Source organism: Gopherus flavomarginatus, chromosome 11 (assembly GCF_025201925.1).
Source record: "Gopherus flavomarginatus isolate rGopFla2 chromosome 11, rGopFla2.mat.asm, whole genome shotgun sequence".
NCBI classification, from domain to species: domain Eukaryota; kingdom Metazoa; phylum Chordata; order Testudines; family Testudinidae; genus Gopherus; species Gopherus flavomarginatus.
Window position 1 is genome coordinate 53195286 of NC_066627.1, and position 25605 is coordinate 53220890.

The 25605-nt window shown below is 51.3% G+C and overlaps 1 protein-coding gene and 1 long non-coding RNA gene across 10 annotated transcripts in view; both read right to left on the reverse strand.

The window, feature by feature from the left end:
* Positions 1-3351, reverse strand: part of LOC127031050 (uncharacterized) — a 40514-nt gene extending 37163 nt beyond the window's left edge. For all 5 annotated transcript variants that reach the window (XR_007768479.1, XR_007768481.1, XR_007768478.1 and 2 more), the window contains exon 1: positions 2573-3351. This is a non-coding gene — a long non-coding RNA (uncharacterized LOC127031050). The remainder of the gene's footprint in view (positions 1-2572) is intronic.
* A 3091-nt stretch (positions 3352-6442) lies between these two features.
* Positions 6443-14079, reverse strand: SLC35C2 (solute carrier family 35 member C2). 5 transcript variants are annotated; one of them, XM_050919058.1, is made up of 9 exons: positions 13986-14079; positions 13317-13498; positions 10696-10759; positions 10384-10456; positions 9995-10163; positions 9672-9755; positions 8368-8543; positions 7472-7601; positions 6443-7269 (listed from the first exon to the last, which is right to left on the reverse strand). In XM_050919058.1, exons 1-9 carry the CDS (start codon positions 14006-14008, stop codon positions 7151-7153), a joined length of 1020 nt encoding a protein of 339 aa, XP_050775015.1. In that variant the 5' UTR covers positions 14009-14079; the 3' UTR covers positions 6443-7150. The 5 variants fall into 5 exon arrangements, with proteins under 5 accessions (XP_050775015.1, XP_050775016.1, XP_050775013.1 ...); XM_050919059.1 differs by having other exon boundaries at positions 13317-13467; positions 13986-14051; XM_050919056.1 differs by lacking the exon at positions 13986-14079 and adding an exon at positions 13755-13950 and having other exon boundaries at positions 13317-13467.
* Positions 14080-25605: the final 11526 nt, after the last annotated feature.

A 25605-nucleotide genomic window follows, 5' to 3' on the forward strand; every position in this document is an offset into this window, starting at 1 on the left:
ACAAGGTAGGCCCACTGCTCAGTGAGGAAGGAGAAACAGTTAACAGGAAACTTGGAAATGGCAGAGATACTTAATGACTTCTTTGTTTCGGTCTTCATCGAGACGTCTGAAGGAATGCCTAACATGGTGAATGCTAAAGGGAAGGGGGTAGGTTTAAAAGATAAAATAAAAAAACAAGGAGTTAAAAATACTTAGAAAAAAGTTAGATGCCTGCGAGTCACCAGGGCCTGATGAAATGCATCCTAGAATATCAAGGAGCTAATAGAGGAGGTATCTGAGCCTCTAGCTATTATCTTTGAAATCAAGGGAGATGGGAGAGATTCCAGAAGACTGGAAAAGGGCAAATATAGTGCCCATCTATAAAAAAGGAAATAAAAACAACCCAGGAAACTACAGACCAGTTAGTTTAACTTCTGTGCCAGGGAAGATAATGGAACAAGTAATTAAAGAAATCATCTGCAAACACTTGGAAGGTGGTAAGGTGATAGGGAATAGCCAGCATGGATTTGTAAAGAACAAATCGTGTCAAACCAATCTGATAGCTTTCTTTGATAGGATAACGAGCCTTGTGGATAAGGGAGAAGCGAAGGATGTGGTATACCTAGACTTTAGTAAGGCATTTGATATGGTCTTGCATGATATTCTTATTGATAAACTAGGCAAATACAATTTAGATGGGGCTACTATAAGGTGGATGCATAACTGGCTGGATAACCATACTCAAGAGAGTAATTATTAATGGTTCCCGATCCTGCTGGAAAGGTATAACAAGTGGGGTTCCGCAGGGGTTTCTTTTGGGACTGGCTCTGTTCAATATCTTTATCAACAGCTTAGATATTGGCATAGAAAGTATGCTTATTAAGTTTGCAGATGATACCAAACTGGGAGGGACTGAAACTGCTTTGGAGGACAGGGTCATAATTCAAAATGATCTGGACAAATTGGAGAAATGGTCTGCGGTAAATAGGATGAAGTTTAACAAAGACAAATGCAAAGTGCTCCACTTAGGAAGGAAAAATCAGTTTCACACATATAAAATGGGAAGAGACTGTCTAGGAAGGAGTACGGCAGAAAGGGATCTAGGGGTTATAGTGGACAAGCTAAATATGAGTCAAAAGTGTGATGCTGCTGCAAAAAAAGCAAACATGATTCTGGGATGCATTAATAGGTGTGTTGTGAGCAAGACACGAGAAGTCATTCTTCCACTCTACTCTGCGCCGGTTAGGCCTCAACTGGAGCGTTGTGTCCAGTTCTGGGCACTGCATTTCAAGAAGGATGTGGAGAAATTGGAGAGGGTCCAGAGAAGAGCAACAAGAATGATTAAAGGTCTTGAGAACATGACCTATGAAGGAAGGCTGAAACAACTGGGTTTGTTTAGTTTGGAAAAGAGAAGACTGAGAGGGGACATGATAGCAGTTTTCAGGTATCTAAAAGGGTGTCATAAGGAGGAGGGAGAAAACTTGTTCACGCTAGCCTCTAAGGACAGAACAAGAAGCAATGGGCTTAAACTGCAGCAAGGGAGGTTTAGGTTGGACATTAGGAAAAAGTTCCTAACTGTCAGGGTGGTTAAACACTGGAATAAATTGCCTAGGGAGGTTGTGGAATCTCCATCTCTGGAGATATTTAAGAGTAGGTTAGATAAACGTCTATCAGGGATGGTCTAGACAATATTTGGTCCTGCCATGAGGGCAAGAGACTGGACTCGATGACCCCTCAAGGTCCCTTCCAGTCCTAGAATCTATGAATCTTCCTAGGTAATGGCTCAGACATTAACTCTTAACCTCGGCCAGCCAGTGATTTATCTAGACCCATTGTCAGGCTTTCCTACTTATTTCCCAACTGCCTGCTGTTATACTAAACCAACAAATGCATATGGTAAACATCAACTAACCCGTAATAGTTATACAGTACCTATCCCAATAGCCACATGCAGTATTCATAAATTAATAAAGAACATTCCCCATCCTTCACACTTCATTGTGCAGAGAAAAACAGTACAACCAACATGAGATTTTACTGCAAGATTTGTGATGTTCTTATCAAAGCTCCAGCGCCTGGATTCAGGTGAATACAAATAATTTCAGCAGTTTTTTTTATTTTTTAAAGCAGATCACTGGCCTCTTTCATAGTGAAGAGGCTCTAGAGTCCATTCTCCACAGAAGCCTGAAGGCTCAGAGCCCCCAAAGGCTCAGTGACCCAAAGGCAAAGAAACACCCACAATTTATTATTTTTTTTAAAAATCTAATTTTTTTAAACCAATCCAAGGATCTTTTTCGGCCTGACTCATGATTTCTGAATGCAACAGAAATCCTGTAAACAACTCTCAGTCCTTGCCCCAAGAAACTCATCATTCCTGATCACATACATCACAGCAAAGGCGAAACAAGATAGCAGGGTGGGCAAAAGTATAATGTACAGAATTGGGGTTGTATCCCTTTAATAGTTTGTGAGCCCTCATGGTGCTCACTGTGTTGTTTTCTGAAGCCCTCAACCCACACCAGCATAGCCACATGCATGTAATAAGGCCTAGCAATTTGTTCACAGTTAGTACTGGCCCGTGTGGTTCCCTCACTTTATGAGCCCCAAGATGACGTGGCTCTGGTAGCACAGGCGATGTGAGGCTCTGAGATGATGTGGCTCCAGTGGCATTCCCACAGGCTCAGCTCTGAGACGACATGGCTGGGGCTCAACTCTCAGATGACGTGGTTCTGTAGCACGTCAGGGGCTCAGCTCTGAGAAGATATGATTCTATAGCACGTTGAGGGCTCGGCTCTGAGAAGATGCGATTCCGTAGCACGTCGAGGGCTTGGCTATAAGATGTGATTCTGTAGGATGTCAGGAGCTCGGCTCTGAGACATGATTCCATAGCATGGCTGGGGGCTTGCCTCTGCGATGATGTGGTTCCATAGCACGTCGGGGGCTCAGCTCAGAGGCGACATGGCTGGGGCTCAACTCTCAGATGACGTGGTTCCATAGCATGGCTGAGGGCTCGGCTCCGAGACGACATGGCTTGGGGCTCGGCTCAGATGACATGGCTGGGGGCTCAGCTCTGAGATGACGCAGTTCCATAGCACATTTGGGGCTCAGCTCTGAGACGACATTGTTCCGTAGCATGGCTAGGGGCTCGGCTCTGAGACGGCATGGCTGGGGGCTTGGCTCTGAGATGTGCCTCCATGACCCACCAAAGGCTTGGCTGGGGAAGCCAAGCACTTATGAACAGTCTGATTATTTGACTTTTTAGGCTTCATCCAGGTCAAACAGAACTCTCATTACAGTGCTGGGACTGACATATGCTTTATGGGCCCAGGCAGAGCCCCTCCCCTCTGGGTCTTGGGGGAAATGAGAAACAGGACATGGTTTGTCATGTTACTTTGCTTAGGAAGAGGGACACAGCAGACCAGGGTCCAGTCACGATGCCAGCAGCAAGCAGGGCCCACTGGGAACAGTCATGCAGTTGGTAGTCTGGGAGGAACATCCTCCATGTGCTACAGCTCTCGTGTGCAATGGGCTGACTGGAGAGCACACTCCCCTTTGACTCCTGGAGGAGGACCACAAGGAGGCTGCTTGTCCTACTCTGCGCAGGGGCAGAGAACTCAGTATCTAGAGCTCCAGGCCAGCACCTTTCACCTACATTACACTCACTTCAGTTTGGTTTGTTGTAAACATTAGTTTTACCCCCCAAAATGACTCCAACTGCCAGGGCCGCCCAGAGGATTCAAGGGGCCTGAGGCAAAGCAGGAGAGCAGACATAAAAAAAGGCGCCACTCACTGCAGCGCTTCCACTCACCGGGCGGCGCTCCGAGTCTTTGGCGGCAGCGGGCCCTTCACTTGCTCCATGTCTTCAGCAGCACTGAAGGACCCGCTGCAGAAGTGCTGCCGAAGACCTGGAGCAAGTGAAGGGCCTGCTGCCGAAGACCCGGACCACAGCTGGATGAGTAAAAATTAAAAAGGCGGCTCTAGCCAGGGAAGGGATTCTCAGCCAGGGCTTGAAAGACTCCGGGCAAATTCCCCCACTTGCCCCCCCACAGGCGGCCCTGCCAACTGTGACTCTGCAGTGCATCACAAGAGCTAGTGGTTGCTATTGTCTAAAGATCGATGAGTGTCCCTACAAGCCCTTCCTTAGAGATGGGGCAGAGGCACTAGTCTTTTCTCCTGACCTACATCCCCTCTGCCAGGTCAGAACTATGGTGCTGAGAGCTGCTAGTACCAGGCAACATCCCCAGCTCCATGTTACCTGGCCTATTTATTTTATATTCTGGATGAAGTTCACTGTCCTAGCCCAGTCCTGTACAGAGGCTGCCTGTCCACATTGTGATCCAATCCTGTGCCCCTCAAAGTTCCTGACAGGGAACAGCAAGGGGCAGCGAGTAAAATGGGACAATGTCTCATTTCTAGAGAGTAAGACAACATGAATTTTCTGCTATGTAGGGGCCCTTGCAGATGCAGGAGCCCCTCAGAAACATCCACTGGCTCAGAACACAGAAGACCTCCCCACCAAGCAACAGGAAAAGCGCTCAAAAAGCCTCCAGAAAGTGGAAAACACCCAGATACTGGTTGTGCCAGTGTGCAGGGTCAGACCCATCCTTTCCACAGGCATTCATTATTCACTAAATGCTATAGCTGCTGTGGCAGCTCCGGAAGGTGCCCCGCAATGAACTCCTCCTGCCTTTTATCGCAGGGTCCCTGCCTGGATTTATGAGGCCTCAGTGAGGCTCATTTCCCTGCCGAGGAACAGGGAGTAATTAATTATTAATAAAAGCATTACTGAGCTTCCCACAGGGGCATGTCTAATTCATGGGGCAAGAAAGGAGAGGACACTGTTCCACTGTCACTCCTAACTGGCGAGCCTCATAGAAAACTGGACCAGAGTGTCCTCTCATAGCCTCCGACCTTCCTAGCCTGGCCCAAAGCTGCACTGGACATAGAGGTGAAGGCTGCTTCACCATAATGACAATTCCCCGCCTCAGGCTCTGGCTTCCTAAAGCAGATATTGGGGCAGGTAAAGTGAAGCAGCAGGCGTCTCTATGCTTCTCTTCCCAGACATAGGATCTGGGAAGAGACTGTCAGACAGTGCCTGCTGGAGAATAGATGGTAGAGCCACAGTTATCACCATTCTGCCCTGCCCAGGCAAGGGAACCACAACACAGACACTCGGAGCTGAGGCTTCCTCTCTGCCCTCCTGAAATGAGATGGTGTTGAACCCTCCTGGCAGCAGCTGCCAGATCTTGGAGAAGCAGATTTCTGAGTCTTCCCTCCAGCAGGGCAGGGCAGATATATGGAGATTTCAGTTTCACTCTCTCATGGAAAAGCTGCCAGGCCCTGGGATGTGCAAGTCAGTTACTCTAAAGTTCACTCATTGCTCTGGCACTTCCATCAGGAAAGTGAATTCAGTGACAAGGTAGCTGGATTCTCACTGGCAGTGTCAGAACATTGCTCTGAGGTGAGAGCTATCTGAGAATCAGGGTATGAGCAGCTCAGATTAAAGCCCCACTCCCAGACCCTGAAGAGGGCCATTGGGTCACAAAGCTGTTGTAGGGGAGGTGCAAGATTACTATTCTCATTTCTGTGTTGCTTTCAGAGCTGGGCTCTGAAGGCAGCAGCCATGGCGCTTCCTGCAGCTGGGGGAGGTACCCAGAGATGGGTCTGATCTCTCAACCCCCCAAGAGCGACCATGCAGAGGAAGAGAAAGTCCTGTCCCTCCCTAGCCCAGCAGACTAGCAGCTGGAGCCTGGTGAACGGTAGGCGCTCCCAACCAGGGTGCTCCAAGCCCTGCCCCTCTCTCTCTCTCCAATAGCTAGATTTCATACGGAGGTCTGATTTCATGGTCCGTGATGTGTTCTTCAGGGACATGAATTTGGTAGGGCCCTACTTATCTCTCACTCTCACACACACATGCCTTCTCTTGCCTGGGTGGCAACGTGGCTTTGGAATATGGGGTCGTAGTGCCATCTGCTGTCCATTTCTGGGAACACTATATTAATCCTCAAAACTCATAACCCAACCTGTGCTCCCAGGAAAGAGCAGCTGGGCCCTTAACCTGGCAGCAGGAGTTATTGCCTAAAATCAAGGGCAGTTACAGTGTGCAAGCTGCTGCAGGAACCCAAGACACTAAAACCTTTGCCTCCTTCTTGGTACATGGGCTTCTAGGAGACACTCCTCTTCTACCTCCTTCTGGTGGAAGTCAGCAGAGAGCACAACTTGCTCTTCAGGCATGCTGGGGAGGAAGCAGTCCAGAGGTGAGACCAGTGCCATTCAGCACTCTGCACTGACACCTACCTACTGCAGCCAAAAGCACCTTGTGTGCCAGGCCAGGGAGACTCTCTGGGCAAGTGGCAGTATGAACATCCCACAGGACGGTGCCAGGATAGAGGTAACAGCTTGGATGGAGAGTTGCCTCTGCTTTTCTGTAACAGGTGCACACACGTTCAGCTGCATGCAGAGGCGAGAGCTGGCTAGTCATTTATTTCCATGAAAAATCAGAACTCTTTTCAATAAAGAAATTTGCTGCCTAGATGCCCTGGCCCTTAATGCCCCACAGAGCCCCACGGGGCCAGCAGTGCACATCTTTCCCTGATTATCCTGCCTGGATTCGTCCCCAATAACAAGTAGGGAGTATCTTCTCTTCACATTGTGTGCTGGGACCAAACAGGTTACTGGGTATAATGGCTGCCCCATGGGGGCAAGTCCCAGATTTTATATATTACCATCAACTTCAGAGAACGTAAGGGCTCTGAGCGGCAAAGCTGTGGGGAAAGAGCCCCAAAGGGGCCCTGCTGCCTTCTCTCATTGGAACCAACAACAGAACAAGTTGGAGGAAGAGTCCATAGTGAGTCCTGACCCTCATCTCCATGACCTGCAACCTGTGGGCTCCCCTCGCTCTACAATCTTAGTTTCCGTGCCCCATCCCCCACACTACAGCTGGGTTTCTCTTCCAATCCCTTTTAAGGGGAAGTGTGTAGTGCTGCCTGTTTCACCCAAACAGGCTCCATGGATCTGGGCTGTGCGTGCTGAGCAGCAGGCCCCTCACCAGCACTACTTCCTCTCGTGTGCCCAACCTCAAGGAGCTGGCAGCCCAAGATCATTGGACCTGTTTGCTGCTCAGTTGTGTCTGATGATCAGATGCAACAGGGGCATTGTGCTCAGGGCCGAATTAGTGCTGTAGTTCGGTTACAACTTCCTCTTCCTCCTCCTCAGCCTCACTGCGCCGCAGCAGCAGTTCCAGGTCAGGGCTGGAGCTGGTCCCTTTGTGTAGCTTTGACTCCTTTTCACCTAGACACAGACAGCCTGTTTAGTGACTAAACCGGTGGTTTCCCCACCGAAATGCACACAGCAGAGGCCTTAATCCCTCCCCTCTCTACAGAGGCCTCAGGCCCAGCCTGGGCTCATCATGGAGGCAGTAGTGTAGGCAGGGAGGGGCATGCCATAGGCTGGAAAGGGCTCCTACAAAGACCAGAGGCATCATCAACATTACCTTTCGAACTGAAGGCTTTGAGAGTGACATGCAGGGAGATTCCGGATAGGCAGACAGCAAAGCCCACCCAGTTCAGGAGGTTCAGGTGGTCTCCCAGCAAGTGAGTGGCCAGCATCAAGGTGCATACTTCCTTGAAACAGAGAGAACAGGTGGCAGGACAGGATATGGGTGAAGCCAAGGAGTGAGGAGGAGTGGCTGAACTGTGCACCACACGTTCAAACAACCCTGCCTGTGCTCTCTCCTTAGAGTGCCAACACTGACCACGTGGAAGGGTTTTAAAAAACAGATCCCAGAAAGATGAAAAAGGACACCAGTATTCTGGGGGATGCACCTGCAAGGCCAGGCCACACAGGAATACAGTGACTGCCAGATCAGAGCATGGGCCCTTGTGTTCAGTCTCCAACTGCAGTGTCACCACCACTGGCTTTCTCAGAGGAAGGGGCAGGAAACCATACAGAAGGGAGCCTGGGACTGCCTCTGCCAGGGGAGTCACCCAAACCCCATTAATGAAGGCTAGCCCCATGCCCTAAAGCAGGAGAGTTTATCCCCTCTAATGAAACTGTGAGTCTTTTGCTCTTCATACACATCCTGAACCCCACCAAGCTCTGGACCTCACTGATACCTTCTGGCAGGAAAGCCTTTGGTCTCTGCCCTTCACTGATGGAGGTTGCTGTAGGATCCCTCTGGGGGATGGGCAGGGGGCATTGCAGGAGTCCAGTTCAGCTGAAGCAGCTAGAACTGCAGGCATAGGGAGGCAGGACGTGGCAGCAGCAGTGCAGGTGAGGTGTCAGAGACCTGTTTCCTAGGACCTTGGAACAGGTTACACTGCTCTGGAGCTGTCTGAGCTGGTCCAGTTGGGGCAAACCTGCACTACCACAGGAATCATTGCTCCATACCTTAAAAATGCCAGCAATGGAGAGAGTGAGGCTCGAGGTTCTGGAAACCAAGAGGAACTCGGAGAAGCCCAGGCCGAAAGCAAGAAAACCCCCTAAGGAGAGCTTCCCCACCACACTGAGCAACAGCCCTGCCTCATGGAAACGGAACAACTTCTCCGACGTAGATAAGGGCAACCCTGAAATCAAGAGAAGGGGAGCAGGGAAAGAGAGACTGACACAGACAATAATGGAGCACTTTCCCTACTGACCAGTAGGAAAGTGAATGCCATCCTCTGAATCTCTCTGCCCAATACCAGGAGAGGTGCTGTCACTTGTAGCCCCCACACCAGGAGGTGTGCTGACCCAATACTCAATACTTCGCCAGTACAGGGGTTGCCTTAGCCCCTGGGTTCCTGGGCCCACAAGTCTCTACCATGACACACATTGCAATCACATGCAGCATCTTTGGGGACCCTCTTGTATATTATGCTTACAACAGGAAAACCTCAAAAGGCCATTATATTGAGATGGGCCAGACACTATGAGCTGCAGAGTATTCGTAATTCTTTGTATCAATCCCGGTGATCTATATTTGTGTGTTCCTGGCTTACTGTGGATGGGTTTCCTGAAGAAGATGGAACCACTAAGGGGTGACTAATGCAAATTCCCCAGCAGTGGTGATGCAAAAAACCAGTGTTTGGAAGCTTTCCCCTGAGGAAAGTACCATTGAGCTGTGATGATTTGTTACAAGAGGCCAGAGATTGAAGGCCCAAACCAAACAAAAAGTGCTGAACTGTCCCTAGGAGGTTCTGGTTCTTGATATGAAACCTGGCCTGAACTGGCAACCAGGAAAGCAAACCCAGCCAAGACATCTGAAAGACTGACACCTTTGACAGGCCTATGCTGAAGCTGGGGGGGGGGGCGTGATCTCTGGTAAGCTTTTAGAATGCATGTAGGTTAGGTTTATTTGTTTTTGTTTTTTCTGTAATACTTTTGCCCTAAGAATAAAATGTATTTTCTTTTGTGAAGACTGGCTGGTAACTGGCATAGTGAGATGCCGAGGAACTGCAAGCCCAAACCCTTGATCTGCTGGGACAGCAGCATGGGTCACCACCTGCGAAGCCCTAAACCTAAAGTGGGTGCCCTCAAGGAAGGCCAGGAAGGGGATCAGTAATGCGGCTAAACCTGAAACAGTAACACCTACTTACTTTGCAAATTCAGGAAGTTGTTCCCTTGTCTATACAGTTCATCTCTATTGCAGCAAACTGCCCAGTGATCCCCCAGAAGCCCCCCAAAACAGCCCCTCCTGTCACCAGCCAACTCACCCTCAAACACAGCAAAGAGAGGGAAGAGCCCCAGGAACATAAGAGGCTGCAGGTGGAACATGGTGTCAATGGGATTCTGAAGCCCTGTGGGAGGAGAGTTTGGGCAGACCTGTCACAAAAATTTGAGTGAAGAGGCAGCCCATAAAGAAGTCTTTACTAGTTCTGTTCCTAGAGCAAAAAGCCTATCCCATGTCCCAATGATAGTTTCTGCCTCCCACCCCATCTCCCCATTTCCTCCCCTGCCTCAGGGGCCACCACCTTCCCATTCCCTCCCCTTGCTCTAGGGATGCTACTGCCCCTCCACACCCTGCCTCCCAACGTACCCAGCTCGGCCTTCTGCATGAGCATCTGGGTGAGAGTCCAGCGAATGCCCCCAAGGAAGGAGGCACCCAGCACCAGCGCAAACCCCTCCATGTTGAACTGTGTGGACTCGAACGTGAACATGAAGAGTCCCCCAGCAATGAGCAGAACCACCAGCACCAGCGCCATCCTCTGGGCGAGAACAAACACAGCATCACCATGGAGGCTTCCAAGACTGCATAAGGACAAGTTGCTCTTCTTTTCCAGACCCATTAATCAGGCAGCTGCTTCCCCTCATGGTCCCTTCCTCCCTCTCCCATGTCAGGATCCAGGCCCTCACCTACACCCATCCCTACACCTTGGGCTCTGACCAGCTGCCTCCCCAAGGGGCTCACAACACTAGAGCCCTTACCAGCTCCTCCAGTTTGAAGATCAGGGAGAAGAGCAGGATGAAGAGGATAGCAGAGGATTTTGTCATTGTGTAGCTAAAAAGGTCAAAACACAATCAATCATTCTCCAGTATCATGTGGCACAGACCAACACAACAGCTTGGGAAGCCAGACCACCCAGCCCCAAACCAATATCCATTTCTATAGGTCTGGAACCTGAAGACTGCACCTATAATGTCTGGTGCTCAGGCCAGGACCCGCTGCCTGGCTCTGCCAGAGCACTCACCAAACCCACTACTCATGTCTCCCAGGGTGGATATGGGGATGCTACTTACAGGGAGACTGTGATGTACAGGAAGCTCCAATTGCTCAACCCAATGTCCAAGGCAGTCGACAATGCTAAAGAAACAAGAACCCCCCAGCATTAAATGTCCTTTCACCAGATCAGAATGTGTTGCCAAGCACGCCCTGCTGCCCCAGACAACTCAGTGTGCCTGGACAGTCTGTCCTAGGTCAACCTGATGAAAACGTTCATGGGTCCTTATATTTTTCTCTCAAGCCTATTTTTTGATTAGTGCCCATCACTTTAATATCTGAGTGCTTCCCAAGAGTCAGAGTTCTAACAATGATCTCTTCATTCCCTGTGTTTAGGAGCACTGAGGGTCTGCAATTTTTTAAACCTTTTCAGAATTTAGCAGGGTGAGAATGAGGGGCTACTATATGGAAGCTGGAGTGAAGGGAGGATTCTGCGTTTAGCTCTGAATGCACCAACGTAGTGCTCAGTCAGATTTCATTTGGCAGGACAGTCTCTCATCTAGGTCTGACTCCTGTGAAGGTCCTGTGTGCCCATCCACGAACCTTCCTCTGAGGCCAACAGTTTTATTGCTTCTCTGGAACACAGGAAAGAGGGAGGATGTGGTCACATAAGGAGGGAGACGGTCTCTCAAGGAACCACGGCAGGTTTCCTGCAGGGTTCTGTAAGTTACGGCAGTGATTATGGACCAGACTCTTCAGAGGAGAGCCAGTGCAGAAAAGATCAAAGCTGTGTTGCCAAAAACCTTTGCAGCTGAGTAGAGCCACGTCTACACTACAGCATAAAATCGAAATTATTAAAACCGGTTTTATAAAACTGGTTTTATACAATCGATTTTACGCGTCCACACTAGGGCACATTAATTCGGTGGTGTGAGTCCATGGTCCTAGGCTACTATCGATTTCCGGAGTGGTGCACTCTGGGTAGCTCAGTAAAAGAATGAGACCAATAACTTCGATTTCCGTCCACACTAACCCTAAATCGATATAGTAATATCGATTTTAGGGTTACACCTCTCGTTGGGGAGGAGTACAGAAATCGATTTTAAGAGCCCTTAAAATCGATTTAAAGTGCCTTGTAGTGTGGACGGGTACAGCGTTAAATCGATTTAACGCTGTAGTGTGGACCAGGCCTAGGAAAGGTGCTGTGTTCTGAGCGAGCTGAATATATATCAGAGTATAGACCTTTACTTCTGTATATGGAAAATTGCAGCAGCTAAGCCTGAGTATTACAAATTTGTTCATCACGATGGCACCAAAAATAATAATAAAAAAAAAATCCCACCCAAAAAAACCTCTTGACTAAAACTTGTTGAAATAACTAGGTAAATACTTCACTCAAATTAAAGGACTGGGAGTGATCAAGAAAAACAATTTCCACAAATAGTTTATGACTCTAGGATTTGTATATTAACATGCAAGTCCTTCAGTACAAATATAGGTATAACTTGGACTATATACACTAATTGTCTGTTACAGATGGCAAGAGTGAAGTGAAAATGAAAGATAAGGCTAATTAAGTATCAGAGGGGTAGCCGTGTTAGTCTGGATCTGTAAAAGCAGCGAAGAGTCCTGTGGCACCTTATAGACTAACAGACTAATAGACATAGCCCATGAGCTTTCATGGGTGAATACCCACATCCATGCATCCAACGAAGTGGGTATTCACCCATGAAAGCTCATGCTCCAAAACGTCTGTTAGTCTACAAGGTGCCATAGGACTCTTTAAGGCTAATTAAATGAATTTCCACATCTCTGTATCATGGTTAATGAAATACACAAACTATCAGCATTGCAGAATATTGCTGTAAATTGTCTTAACTGGTCACTTCAAAGTCTTTTTAATGTTAATGGTGTACATACACGTTTAAAGAATATATTCAGGGTCGTCCATTCTGCAGCCACAGAATCTATTCCTTCCTACTGAATCATGCTCCAGCATTTCAATTTTCATGAAATAATTCAATATATCCCTCACAGCTATAAGGAAAATCTTGAAAACATGGCCTGACTGTAAACTGACTGCAGATAGCCAGAAACAATTATTCTAATAGGTGTGAAGTGGCACATTAATCACAACAGATATTATCTCCAAAACCTAAATGTGATAAATTAAACATCAGCTGCATGAACTATTTAACTCCTGGTCATTATAGCAGAAGCCATTCAGTGAAGGTGTTTATTCCACATCCCAAGCTACTTCTCACATCTTACCAGTTGCCAGAGCCCTAAACGTCTCCTACCAACCTACCACACCCACCAGGATTCCCTGGCAGTTTTTGTGACTCAGCTTTTCAATACAAAAGTCTGTAACATCAAAAACCAAAAGTATATTTATCGTCAACATGAACATAAAGGATATTGTATGGTTTGTACTAGTCATCATCTACATAGTTAAAGCATAAAAACCTACATTTTCAAAATTAAATGAAGCCATTCCAGAATGGATAGCAACACTCTTCTGCCACACTACCCAGGCACCATGCCAAAAGCTGAGGCTCACTTGTAAAATACCATTTGTTATTTCAGTTACTTCACCAAGGTTATCTGTAAATTAACGATTTTTGTGTTGGAAAGAAAAGTAAAGGGCTCTCTTCTCTCCCTAATCTGTGGGCAATGCCCTCAAGTCCATGGCTGTACGTACCTGTTGGAGCTACCCTTCTGAGATAGTCAGCCCAGGTCAGCACCACACGGGGCCTCTTGGTGCAGCAATGCATCAGGGCCCTGGTCAGAGCGGAGAGCAGGAAAATAACCAGGAGGTGCAACAGGGTCATGAAAAGAGGGAAATGGAAACTCTGCAGGGAGCCAGACACACACACACAGATCCTGTCACAAGATACACAAGGCACTACTAGCTACCTTGTCACCTCCCAAGTCACCCAGCACCTGCTGCCACCCACCCTGCATTTGCCCTCACATGCCATCCCCTGCTCCTCAGACACCTATCACCAGCAAGCTTCTGGTACCCCCACCCTGATCAGTGTGCCCCAGCACCGCCCCCACCTTGGCAGCTGGGCACCCTTCCCAGCTCCCTGGAGGGTGTGGTGGGGTGAGGGGCGGGCGCTGCCCAGCCCCGAGTTACCTTCATCAGCCATTTGTTGTAGAAGGTGATGCCGATAGAGAAGCAGTAATAGAGCAGCACCAGCCCCAGCGTCAGCGCTGCCTTCCCCAGCAAGGCCAGGCCTGGCGGCCGCCTGCCCATAGCCAGCTCGGGGCTCGGGCCCAGGCCCCTTGGGGCTGCTGCCAAGGACGAGCTTAGCCCCGTGGCCCAGCGCACCCGAGACAGCGGTGAGGGGCGCCACCCGGGACAGACCAGACGGGGCACCCAGGCCTCATCCTGGGGAGCAAAGGCCAGTCAGCGCGGGCAGCTGCGACTCCATCCCGCCCCTACACCGGGACGGCGCGAGGAGCGGAGCCGCCGCCTCCCAGCCCCTGCCCCTTCCTCCTCCTCCTCCTGACGTGTCCCGCGCGGAGCATCACGGAACCGGCCTCGTCGTCCGCAGGGCCATTGGGGGGGAGACCTCAGCCCCTCTCCCTCCCTCCCTCCGCGGGCGGTACAACGCGCACCCCCACTCCGCTCCCCCCGGGGCGGTACCAGACAGACCCCAGGCCGCTCCCCGGGCGGTACAACGCGCACCCCCGCTCCGCTCCCCCCGGGGCGGTACCATACAGCCCCCCCTTCAGACCCCAGGCCCCTCCCCCTCCGCGGCCAACGCGCACCCCCACTCCGCTCCTACAGCCCCTCCCCGGGCGGTACAACGCGCAGCCCCACTCCGCTCCCCCCGGGGCGGTACCATACAGACCCCCATACAGACCCCAGGCCACTCCCCCTCCGCGGCCAACGCGCACCCCCACTCCGCTCCCCCCGGGGCGGTACCAGACAGGCCCCAGGCCTCTCCCCCTCCCCAGGCGGTACAACGCGCAGCCCCACTCCGCTCCCCCCGGGGCGGTACCATACAGACCCCCATACAGACCCCAGGCCACTCCCCCTCCGCGGCCAACGCGCACCCCCACTCCGCTCCCCCCGGGGCGGTACCAGACAGGCCCCAGGCCTCTCCCCCTCCCCAGGCGGTAGAACGCGCAGCCCCACTCCGCTCCCTGAGGGGCGGTACCAGACAGACCCCCCTTCAGACCCCAGGCCCCTCCCACTCCGCTCCTACAGCCCCTTCCCGCGGTACCATACAACCCCTCTGCCCGTCCCCCACCCGTCTCAGAGGGCGGTACCGTGCACCCCCTCCCCTTCAGCAGGCGGTACCGCACACCCCCTGCGGGCCGTATTGTACAGCCTCATCCAGCGGGTGGGGCCATACAGTCTGCCTCCTTTCCCCTCTCAGTCAGTGAGCAGTACCGTACAACCCCGCCTTTCCCCCAGCGATCGGGGCCGTACAGCGCCCACTCCGCTCACCCAGCAGCACTGGTGTACAACCCACCTCCGCACCCTTCCCCCTTAGCGTGTGGTACCATACAGTCCGCCTCTCATTTCCTTTCACGGGGGGTACCGTACAGCCTCTCTCACCGTCCCCCTCCCCAGCGGGTGGTACCATACAGTCCCTCGTTCCTTTCCCTGCCGCAGGCGGTACCGTACAGCCCTGCTTGTCCGCTCAGCAGGCAGTACAGGATAACCCTCCCCCCCATTGGGCGGTACAGTATAGCCCACTTTTCCTTCCCCCTCCCCAGTGGGCAGCACCCTACAGCTCGCCTCCCTTTCTCCCTGTGCAGCGAGCGGTAGGTATAGCCTCCCACTTTCCCCATAGCAGGTGGTACTGTACAGCCCCCGCCCCCTTCAGTCACTGGGAGGCAGCATACAGGCCTCCCTCTCGGCCAGCTGTACTGTACAGGCCCCCTCCCCGTTCCCCTTAGCAGGCATTACTGTGCAGCTCCCCTCTCCTTGTCACTCAGCGAGTGGTACCCTGCTTTTCTGCTCAGCAGATGGTACAATATAACTCCCCCCCTCCTCGGGCAGTGCTGTACAGCCTACCACCCCTTCCCTCCAGGGCCGCCCAGAGGCTTCAGGGGGCCTGGGGCAGGGCCGGGGCTTTGGCAGCAATTCAGTTCCGGATCCCTCTGGGAGGGAAGGACAGACCACCCAATGCAGCTGAAGAATGAAGCAGCGGTGGTAGAGCAGCCTAAGTGCCGCCGATCACCTCTTTTCCCCCCCTGCCCCTTGCGGCGCTTATACTCACCAGGCAGAGCTCCAAGGCTTCGACAGCACTTCCGCGGCGGTTCCTTCACTGGCTCTGGTCTTCCGCTGCTGAAGACCCAGAGCGAGTGAAGGGCCCACCGCTGAAAACGTGGAGTGGCTCGCGGGGGCCCGGGGCAAATTGCCCCACTTGCCCCCTCCTCTTGGCGGCCCTGCTTCCCTCTGCCCAGCAAGCAGTAGGTACAGCTCCTTCCTTCCCCCTTAGTAGGTGGTACTGTACAGTCCCCCTCTCATTTCCCCTCAGCAAGCGCTACTGTACACCGCTGCCCTCCCCCTTCCCTCTCAGCGGGCAATACCATACCACCCCTTTACCCTTAGCAAGCAGTACTGTATACCCATCCTCCCATTTCTCCTCAGCAAGCAGTACTGTACAATCCTCCTCCCCTTTTCCCTCAGTGAGCAGTACCCTATAGCCTGCCCCCCACTCGGGCAGTTCCACATAGCCCCCCTGTGACACTATGCCCCATATTCTTCTTAAAAATATTGTAATATGAATATGGCATAACTCAGATGTTTTATGCCAGATGGGTGGTCTTAGGTAATGAAAAGGTTATGATTTACTGAATATGATTATCTCATTTGTATGCATGTATCATTTCTGTATCTGAAGTTAGGAATATTGAGTATGTAACAATTACAAAAGTGTTTGCACCAGCCACAATGGGCAATGTGTTCATTGCTGGGTCCATACTGGGTTGGACTGCTCACGAGACAGAACACAATCAGTCTGGATTGGCCATTAGGGAGAACAATAGGACTCTGAAGATGCTCATCTCCCACCTTCCTGAGAAGCTTCTTGGGATGCTTCAAATAGCCTTTCACTCATGGCAGCTTTGACACTGCAGGGTCATGTGATCATGTCACCTGGTCCTGGACTCCATCTTGGACTGTTGGTATTTTCCACTAATGATGGGTGGGGATCAAACTGGGAAACAAAGGATTCCCACCATATGTAAACCCTATTTCAGGCTGGCCAGTGAGTTAATCAGGGTTTTGAGCAGGAGGTTGGACTAGATCAGGGGTCGGCAACCTTTCAGCAGTGGAGTGCCGAGTCTTCATGTAGACACTCTAATTTAAGGCTTCGCATGCTGGTAATACATTTTAATGTGTTTTAGAAGGTCTCTCTACAAGTCTATAATATATAACCAAACTACTGTTATATGTAAACAAGGTTTTTCAAATGTTTCAGAAGCTTTATTTAAAATTAAATTAAAATGCAGATCTAATTAGTTTAGTGTGATCCTTGCCCTTGCTTTTCCTTGCAGCATTTTCCAATGGTGGCATGTATTTGGATACTTTAAGCTGCATCCAGGCTTCTGAGTGATCAGTTGTTAACCGGCTGGAACCCCAGATTGGCAGCTGAGGTGAGTGGAGCTGACGGCTAGTAGGGCTGAACAAGGCCAGACGCCTGAACCCTGTCTGGCAGGGGGCCTGTGCTGGAACTCCAACCGGAAGCAAGGTGAGTGTGACCCTGGCTGGCAAGGGGCCAGCAGCTGGAACCCCAGAGCGGTGGGGGGCCAGCCCACCCAGCCAGGGCCGGTGCAAGGAAGTTTGCGAAACTTCCACCTTGCACCCCTCCCAGCTAACTCAGCACCCCCACGGCAGCTAACTCAGCCCCCCATCCAGGGAGCCCCCCCCGCAGCAGCTACCCCCCACACCGTGACACCTAACCCCTCTCCCCCCCGACCCCCATGGCAACTAACCCTGCCTGGGGAGACCTCCTGCGGAAACTATTGCTGCCTGAGTAGCCCGCCCCAGCTCACCTCGGCTCTGCCTCCTCCACTGAGCACGTCGGCATTGCTCTACATCTCCTCCCCGCCCAGGCTTGCGGTGCTGATTGGAGGAGACAGAGCTGGGCTGTGTGCTCAGCGGAGGAGGCAGAGCGGAGGTGAGCTGGGGCAGGGAGCGGTTGCCCTGTGCGTCCCCCCCTCTTTATTGTGGGCAACCCTCTCCGCACATCCCCCCCAGCTCACCTCCACCTCCTCACCTGAGGGGGCTTTTAGGCACCCCCAACCACTAGGCGCCTTAGGCGGCCACCTAGTTTACCTAAATGGTTGCACCGGCCCTGCACCCAGCTCTGGGGTTTCGGCGGTGGGCTGAGCGTCTCCACCCGCCCCTGCTCTGGGGTTTCGGCCGCTGGCTCCTGCCAGCCGGGGTCTCAGCCTGCTGCCAGCCTGGGGTTCCTTCACCCCTGTCAGCCAGGGTCTCACCCAGACCAGCAGCGGGTGCTGAGTGGGACCGGTGGCGGAACCCTGGCTGGCAAGGGGCCAGCAGTGGGAACTCCCAAGCGGTGCTCAGCCCACCCCGCTCTGGCGTTTCGGCTGCCAGCTCCTGCCAGCCAGGGTCTCAGCCGGCTGCCAGCCTGGGGTTCCTTCCCCCAGGCCAGCAGCGGATGCTGAGTGGGACCGGCAGCAGGCTGTCAAAGTTCGAATCAGGACTCACAATTTGTCAGACCGCTCTGTTTTATTAGCGCAGCGCTCCGCCAATAACACCCAGATAATGTGAGTGGCCGTGCAAGACCCAAACAGTCTTATTTATACAGATAAAAGAGCAGGAATTAGACAAAGGGACAAAGAAAGCAAAACAGTAAAATTCACCAGGGGCATAGCATGCATATCCTATTTCCTTACTAACTCTTATCGATCTAAGGCTAATACTTCACCAATTGCCCTTAAACAGTGCAATTGTTCTATGTGAATGTCTGTATTCCTGACACTTGGATTGCAGCATTCCAACAGTTTTACTTAAAGGTACAGACAGCATTTCTTTAATCCTTTCTATTTTCACAATATAATTCATTCTACTTTCACAAGGCCCTTGGCTGGCAAGGGGCCACCAGCGGGAACCCCAGAGCGATGGCAGGCTGAGCGGCTCAGCCTGCCCCGTGTGCCATCAAAAATCAGCTCGCGTGCCACCTTTGGCATATGTGCCGTAGGTTGCCGACCCCTGGACTAGATGACCACCTAAGGTCTCTTCCAACCCTAATCTTCTATGATTCTAGTGTTCATTCTTCACTGAATCCCCACCCAGGATGACTGCCAAAAACATCTAAGAAACAAGGCCAAAGGTAGGAAGGACTGAGCCCAGACTGGAAAAGGTGTCTGGCCCATGAAAGAACTACCTAGAGTTTTAAGCTGCAGGCAAGAGCAGCTTGTCTTCAAGAACCTCTGCAATCTGCCATAAAGCAACATCTAGGGTGAGAAACTACCATTTGTAACCAGTTTCTTTAGTGTATTAGCTTAGTTTGTGTGTTTGTTTTATTTGCTCAGTAATGTTTTGATCTGTTTGCTACCCCTTATAATCACTTAAAATCTATCTTGCGTAGTTGTTAAACACGTTTTTGTTTTCTCTAAAACTAGTTTGTGGAATTCATAACTGAGGGGTAAAAAGCTGTGCATATGCTGTACAGTTCCCTGGGCACCGCAAGACCATACAATTTTGGGTTTACGCTCCAGAGGAGGTGTGCACTTAAGTGCTGGGCAGTACCCTAGCTGAGTCTTCCCATGCAGAGCTGATCTCTGTGTCTGTCTTTCTGTAGCTGGGCGTGTCACTACCTGTGTGTGTGCTGGAGGGGGCTTGAGGGCTTGGCTCAGCAGGGCAGTATAAGGGAGCCCAGACTGGTGGAACAGGCAGGCTCAGTGGCACCCCAGAGTGTGGGGGAGGCAACCCATCACACCCCCTCCCTTTTCCCTTCAGTGAGGAGTACTTTATAACCCACCCCCCCTCTTCCCCTCAGCAGGCAGTACTGTACAGCCTGCCTACCCCAACTCAAGCAGTTCCGTATAGCCCCCCTCTCCTTTCCCCTCAGCAAGCAGTTCTGTATAGCCCCCTTCTCTTTCCCATCAGTGAGCAGTACCATATAGCCCCCCGTTCTCCTCAGCAAGCAGTACTGTACCACTCCCGCCCTGGGTGGGCTATAGGTAAAAGTTTGACTTTCAGGAAAAACTAGAAATACTGTCCTTCCCGCCCAGCAGAGCACACCAGGAGAACCTGTCTCTAGCTCTAGCCCCTGTGCTGACACTGCAGCTATTGCAGAGGCAGTTAGTGCAGAAGTGGGATGTTTTACGAGGTTGAGGGGAATGGATAATGTGTTGACTGCTGGATTGGACAGACTGAGCTGATGGCTTCTTTTCAGGTCTGTCTTCCATGGAACTTCGTGGTTTTGGGTTGTAAAGTTCTTAATTAGAAAAAATGCTTACCTACCTTTCTGCGACTGCTCTTCGAATGGTGTTGCACAGGCCCATTACCCTGTAGGTATGTGTGGGCCTCGTGCACAATTGTTGGACAACTTTTCCCCTCAGTGTTACCCATCAGGGCAGTTTGAACGCCCTCTGTCACCGCACCCCCCACATGCTGGTATGAGAGGGCAGAGCTGCCCGTTCCCCACCCCCAAGTCCCTTTGTACTGAATAGACTCTGCTAGAGAGGGAAAGTAGAACAGGTTGTGGGATGGACACATGCAACATCTTGAAGAACAACAGTTACAGAAAAACAGGTAACTTTTTTTTTTCTTTGACTGCTTCCATATGTCCATGCCCCTGTAGATGACTCACAAACATGGAGGTGGGCTCAGCATCTACCTGAGCAGTGATTTTCAGACAACCTGTCTGAAATTGGGATCATCCCTGGACTGATAGGAAATGGCATAATGAGAAGCAAAAGTGTGGACTCATGATAAAGTTGCTGCTTTACAAATGTCTACAATCAGGACTTGTACAACAAAGTTACTGAAGTTGCCTGTTCTCTTGTACTGTGCTTCTCAACCTTTCCAAACTACTGTACCCCCTTTCAGGAGTCTGATTTATCTTGCACACCCCAAGTTTCATCTCAGTTAAAACCTACTTGCTTACAAAATCAGACATAAAAATACCAAGCGTTACAGCACACTATTACTGAAAGTAGCTTACTTTCTCATTTTTACCATTCAATTATAAAATAAATTGACTGGAATATAAATATTGTACTTACATTTCAGTGCGATACTTAAGCCTGTTTTTCACTTGTGAGCCTTGTCTGAAGCCCGAGCCCCAGCCATGGGCTGAAGCATCTATCTTAGCTTTACAGGGGTGCACTTTCCATTGAAGCTGCAGCACTTGGCACTGAGTCAGACTGGGTCAGCTCTGATGGTGGCCTGAGCGCCACTTCCATCGGTAGGAATTTCAGCCTAGCCTCCCTATCCTTTGTCCTAGGAACTAGGCTAACTATATGTATACACTATGTTCACAAAGATTGAGAGAAGTGTTCCAGTATAGAACAGAGTTCCAATGACTGTCATGGTCAGTAAGAAGAAAGACTAGGGGCTGCTCTGCCCTTTATACCTGCATGTAGTGGTGCACAGCAGCAGGGGGATCTCAAGCTACTCAATGAGTACCACTGAGGGAAAAAGGCTGGTGGTCATGTGCTAGGTGCACAGACACCAAGTGCAGAATGCACAAACGAAAACTAATCGAAACGAGAATAACCATGTGGAATTTTATTTTCTTCAGGTATTTGTTCAACTGTCTCAAATCTGTAATAAGCCTGAGACCCCCTTTTGCTTTGGAGATAACAAAGTAGAAGAATAGAAACCTTTCCCCTGAGGCCCAATGGGACTTCCTCTGTGGCCACTGCCTGAAATAGCAATTAGACCTCCTGCTCAACAATGATCTTGTGAGCATGGTCCCTGAAGAGGGAAGGGGAGGGGGGAAGGAAGGGTAAAAATAAACTGAAGGGCATATCTCAGCTACACCATGCTCAGGACTCACTGATCTGATGTTACTTGGGCCCAAGCACTTAGGAAGTGGGATAAGCAATTTGTAAACAAAAGGTGGGAAACAAATGGAACTACAGTAACTGGTACAATGTCCACCAATACATCAAAAAGTCTGATTGGAGAAGGTGGCTGAACAGGATGAGCTCACTCATGCTGATGAGGAGGGTGGTGATGTAGTCTCCTATAACACCCGCCCTTTCTTCTTAACTGATCTTGAGACTGTGGAGAAAAACCCTGCTGTCTGTATGGTAGTTGAGGACTGAACTGTTTCCTCTTTGTTGCTGGAGTATAAGATTTTAAGAGATTTTAATGTTGTCTTGGAATCTTTTAGGCTATAGAGTCTATTGTCCATCTTAACGGAAAACAAAGAAGGACCTTCAAAAGGAAGGACTGGAATTATCTGCTGGACTTCTGTGGGGGCCCACATGATTGTTACCATGAACACCTTCTCACAGAAATGGCTGATGGTGTGGTTTGAGCTTCCCACATCTGCACCATCTAAACCTGAGGCGGGAAAACTTTTTGGCCTGAGGGACGCATCAGGTTTCCAAAATTGTATGGAGGGCCGGTTAGTGGAGGCTGTGCTCCCCCAAACAGCCAGGCGTGGCCCAGCCCTGCCCTCTATCTGACCCCTCCTGCTTCTCATGCCCTGATGGCCCCCGCCCCCGGGACTCCTTCCCCATCCACCCCCCTCTACTCCCTGTCCCGACTGCCCCCCGCCACCCTATCCAACCCCTCCTCTCATTCCTGACTGCCCCACCGTTCTCCCTGACCGCCCCAACCCCTATCAACATTCCTGCCCCCTGACCACCACCCCAAACTCCTCTGCCCTCTATCCAATCCCCTCTGCTCCCTTACCACACTGCCTGGAGTGCTGGTGGCACTACAGCCGTGCCGCCTAGAGTGCCAGGACAGGCAGTCACACCACCCAGCTGGAGCAAGCCACGCCACTGTGCAGCACAGAGCACCGGGTCAGGACGGGATCTGCAGCTGTGCTGCCCCAGGAGCTCGCAGCCCCGCCGCCCAGAGCACTATGCCCGCAAGCTGAGGCTGTAGGGGGAGGGAGAACCACAGGGGAGGGGCCCCCGGGGCAGGAGCTCAGGGGCCAAGCAGGAGGGTCCCACATAGTGTGGGACAGGGCTGATTTTTGCGTCTTTTTCTTATATAGGCTCCTATTACTCCCCACCCCCATCCTGATTTTTCACATTTGCTCTCTGGTCACCCTAGTCCCACTGGCTGTAGTTTGCCCACTTCTGATATAAACTGTCCTGGAGAGCAGTTCTGGCAATTAGCTTACCTTCATCCACCATTTCTTCAAATTCCTGTGTATAGTCATAGTCCTCTGCTAATTTGTTTTTAAATTTTATAATGTTCTCCCAGAGGTGAAGTCATAGCGGCTCAGTAGTGCCTGCTTGTCACGGAGTCCCCGGATGATGCTCTGGAACTGCTCCCCACAAAGCCAGTCAGGACTTTGGGGAGCCTCCTCTCCCTCGGAGTAGACTGTCTTCAGGGCAAGCTCACATGGTTTCACCTCCTGGGTCTGACCTTGGAGCATTCAGCATATGCCCCACCACGTGCTTCCCACAGCGAGTCCGCCCAGGCGAGGTCCTGGGGAAGCCAGAGGATCCTGCACCCCCACTTCGCAGTCAGACGTGGCTCTTAGCCAGCCAGTAAAACAGAAGGTTTAATTAGACGACAGGAACGCAGTCCAAGACAGGTCTTGCCAGTACAGACAACAGGATCCCCTTTAGTTAGGTCCATCTGGGGGCCCCAGGGAGGCCACAGCCCCATCGGGGAGCCTACGCCCTGTTGGGGCGCCCACACCCTGTCGAGGCGCCCCCTCTCCATTTCCCAGCCAGCTCCAAAACTGAAAAACCCTCCAGCCTCTAACTCAGCCTCCTCCCGGCTCCTCCCAAGCCTTTGTCCAGTTTCCTGGGCAGAGGTGTTACCTGGCCTTCAACCTCCCTCCTGGGTTCTCAGGTTACATGCTCAGGTATGCTCCCTTCCCCAAGGCAGGCCATCCCAGCACAACTCCCCTGCCACCTTCCCAGGTCAATACTCCCCACTCAGCATTCACATAACACAGCAAGAACATTCCCACTTTGTCACACTGCTGGTTTGCAGTCCTGAGTTGTAGACTCCCTACAGAGTACTAAACAAGTCTAGCCTCTTCAAATCTTTACTTTTAGGCACTGATGCTTGGTGTCCTTGTCTATTCTGTTTGTTAGCAGCTGCCACCACCAGGGAACCAGGGGAGAGTGAGAGTACAAATGCTTGTATCCCTTAGAGGGGATGTAATAGCTCCTTTCAGCTGGCTTTGATGGATGTGTGGAGGGGTAGGGAGTATGGTGTCTGCCACAGTGCCTTAACTGGCTCCATAATGGCTTTGTTAATCAGCGGAGCCACTCTGGCATGGGCTGCCAATATCAAAACATCCATCAATGGTGAGAACTTACACGCCCCTCGTTTGCCTGAATATTAAGAAGAGAGGTCACCTTCTCAATAGATTCTGATGAGCTTTGTGGGCCTCTGGCAGTGGTGAATCACTTGCCACCTCAAACGCCTCACCTGGTGAGAAGGAAGAGGACACTACAGTATTCTGAGGTGATGGCTGCTCCATGACTTGTAGTGGGGAAGCCACCAAGTGACTTCTGTCTGTTCAGTAGCGACCTTCATATTGGGTACCGGAGAATTATGCTTGTGGTGCTGATGCTCCCAGAGTGGTTTCAGTGACAAGGAAGGGGATGGTTGGTTACAGGGAGGTCCTAACAGGAGGAGGGACACTCCATGGAGTTCAGAATGGCCTCTGATATGGGCTGGAGACCCATCCTTGATTGGCCCATTGCCCCTTCGGAGGCCAGTGCTGTGATTGTTGCATGACCCATTTGAGAATCTCTGATAGAGGGTATGCCCTTTGTCTTGGATGGGACAGACGAATGAATCTCTGAGTCCAAAGAGGAAGAATTCAGAAATGTTTGACAATGGGGGTGTCACGGAATCCCCAGGCGATGCTCTGGAACTGCTCCCCACAAAGCCAGGCCGGACTTTGGAAGCCTCCTCTCCCTCGGAGCAGACTGTCTTCAGGGCAAGAAGCTCACATAGCATCACCTCCTGGGTCTCTCCTTGGAGCATTCAGCATCCTCTGCCCCTCTGTGTGCTTCCCACAGCGAGTCCACCCAGGCGGGGTCCTGGGGAAGCCAGAGGGTCCTGCACCCCACTTCGCAGTCATGTGACTCTCAGCCAGCCAGTAAAACAGAGGTTTATTAGATGACAGGAACAGTCTAAAACAGAGCTTGTAGGTACAGAGAATGGGACCCCTCAGCTAGGTCCATTTTGGGGCCCAGCAAGGCAGACCACCCCATCTGCACTCACTCCTCATACCCAGCGAGCCCCAAACTGAAACCCCCTCCAGCCCCTCCTTTCTGGCCTGTGTCTCTTTCCCAGGCCAGGAGGTCACCTGATCCCTTTGTTCTCCCACACCTTTAGCATCCCCTTGCAGGGGGGAAGGGCCCGGGCCACTAGTTGCCATGGAGACAGAGTGTCAGCCAGAAACTGAGGCACCCACATAGTATTCAGAGGAAACATTAAGAACAGCCCCACTTCGTCACAGGGGGAGGGTATGGGGGGAGGGAAGGAGAGGACAGAACCAGTTGGGACTGGAGATAGCCTGAGCCTGGGAATGATGGTACTGGGGCTATCTATCATCAGATGCTTGGCCTTCAATTGCACCAGCCTTTGTGGAAGCTTGGGAGGTAATGGTACTGCAGGTTCCTGTGGCGAGGTAGGTATTGCAAGTATTGGTACTAACTGCAAACCAACTTGCTCTGCCGGGGATACCGGTACTGAGAGGCTAAGCAGATTCCTTGTGGCTGCAGGTGCCTCCACGGTAGTTGAGAGCAGCAATGACTGATGATTTTGCCACAGAAATCTTTCAGGGGATGCCCTTGACAGACCTGTCACAGCCTCCAGAGGCAGAGATCCC

What these genes read in the sequence shown, in the direction of transcription:
- SLC35C2 (XM_050919056.1), bottom strand. Translation starts at nt 13,874, where the DNA reads ATGGGCAGGCGGCCGCCAGGCCTGGCCTTGCTGGGGAAGGCAGCGCTG. An exon ending in CTGTACATCACAGTCTCCCT is followed by an intron (nt 10,457 to 10,695) that starts GTAAGTAGCATC and finishes TGACCTTTTTAG; the next exon opens with CTACACAATGACAAAATCCT. An exon ending in TCTCTTTGCTGTGTTTGAGG is followed by an intron (nt 8,544 to 9,671) that starts GTGAGTTGGCTG and finishes TCTTGATTTCAG; the next exon opens with GGTTGCCCTTATCTACGTCG.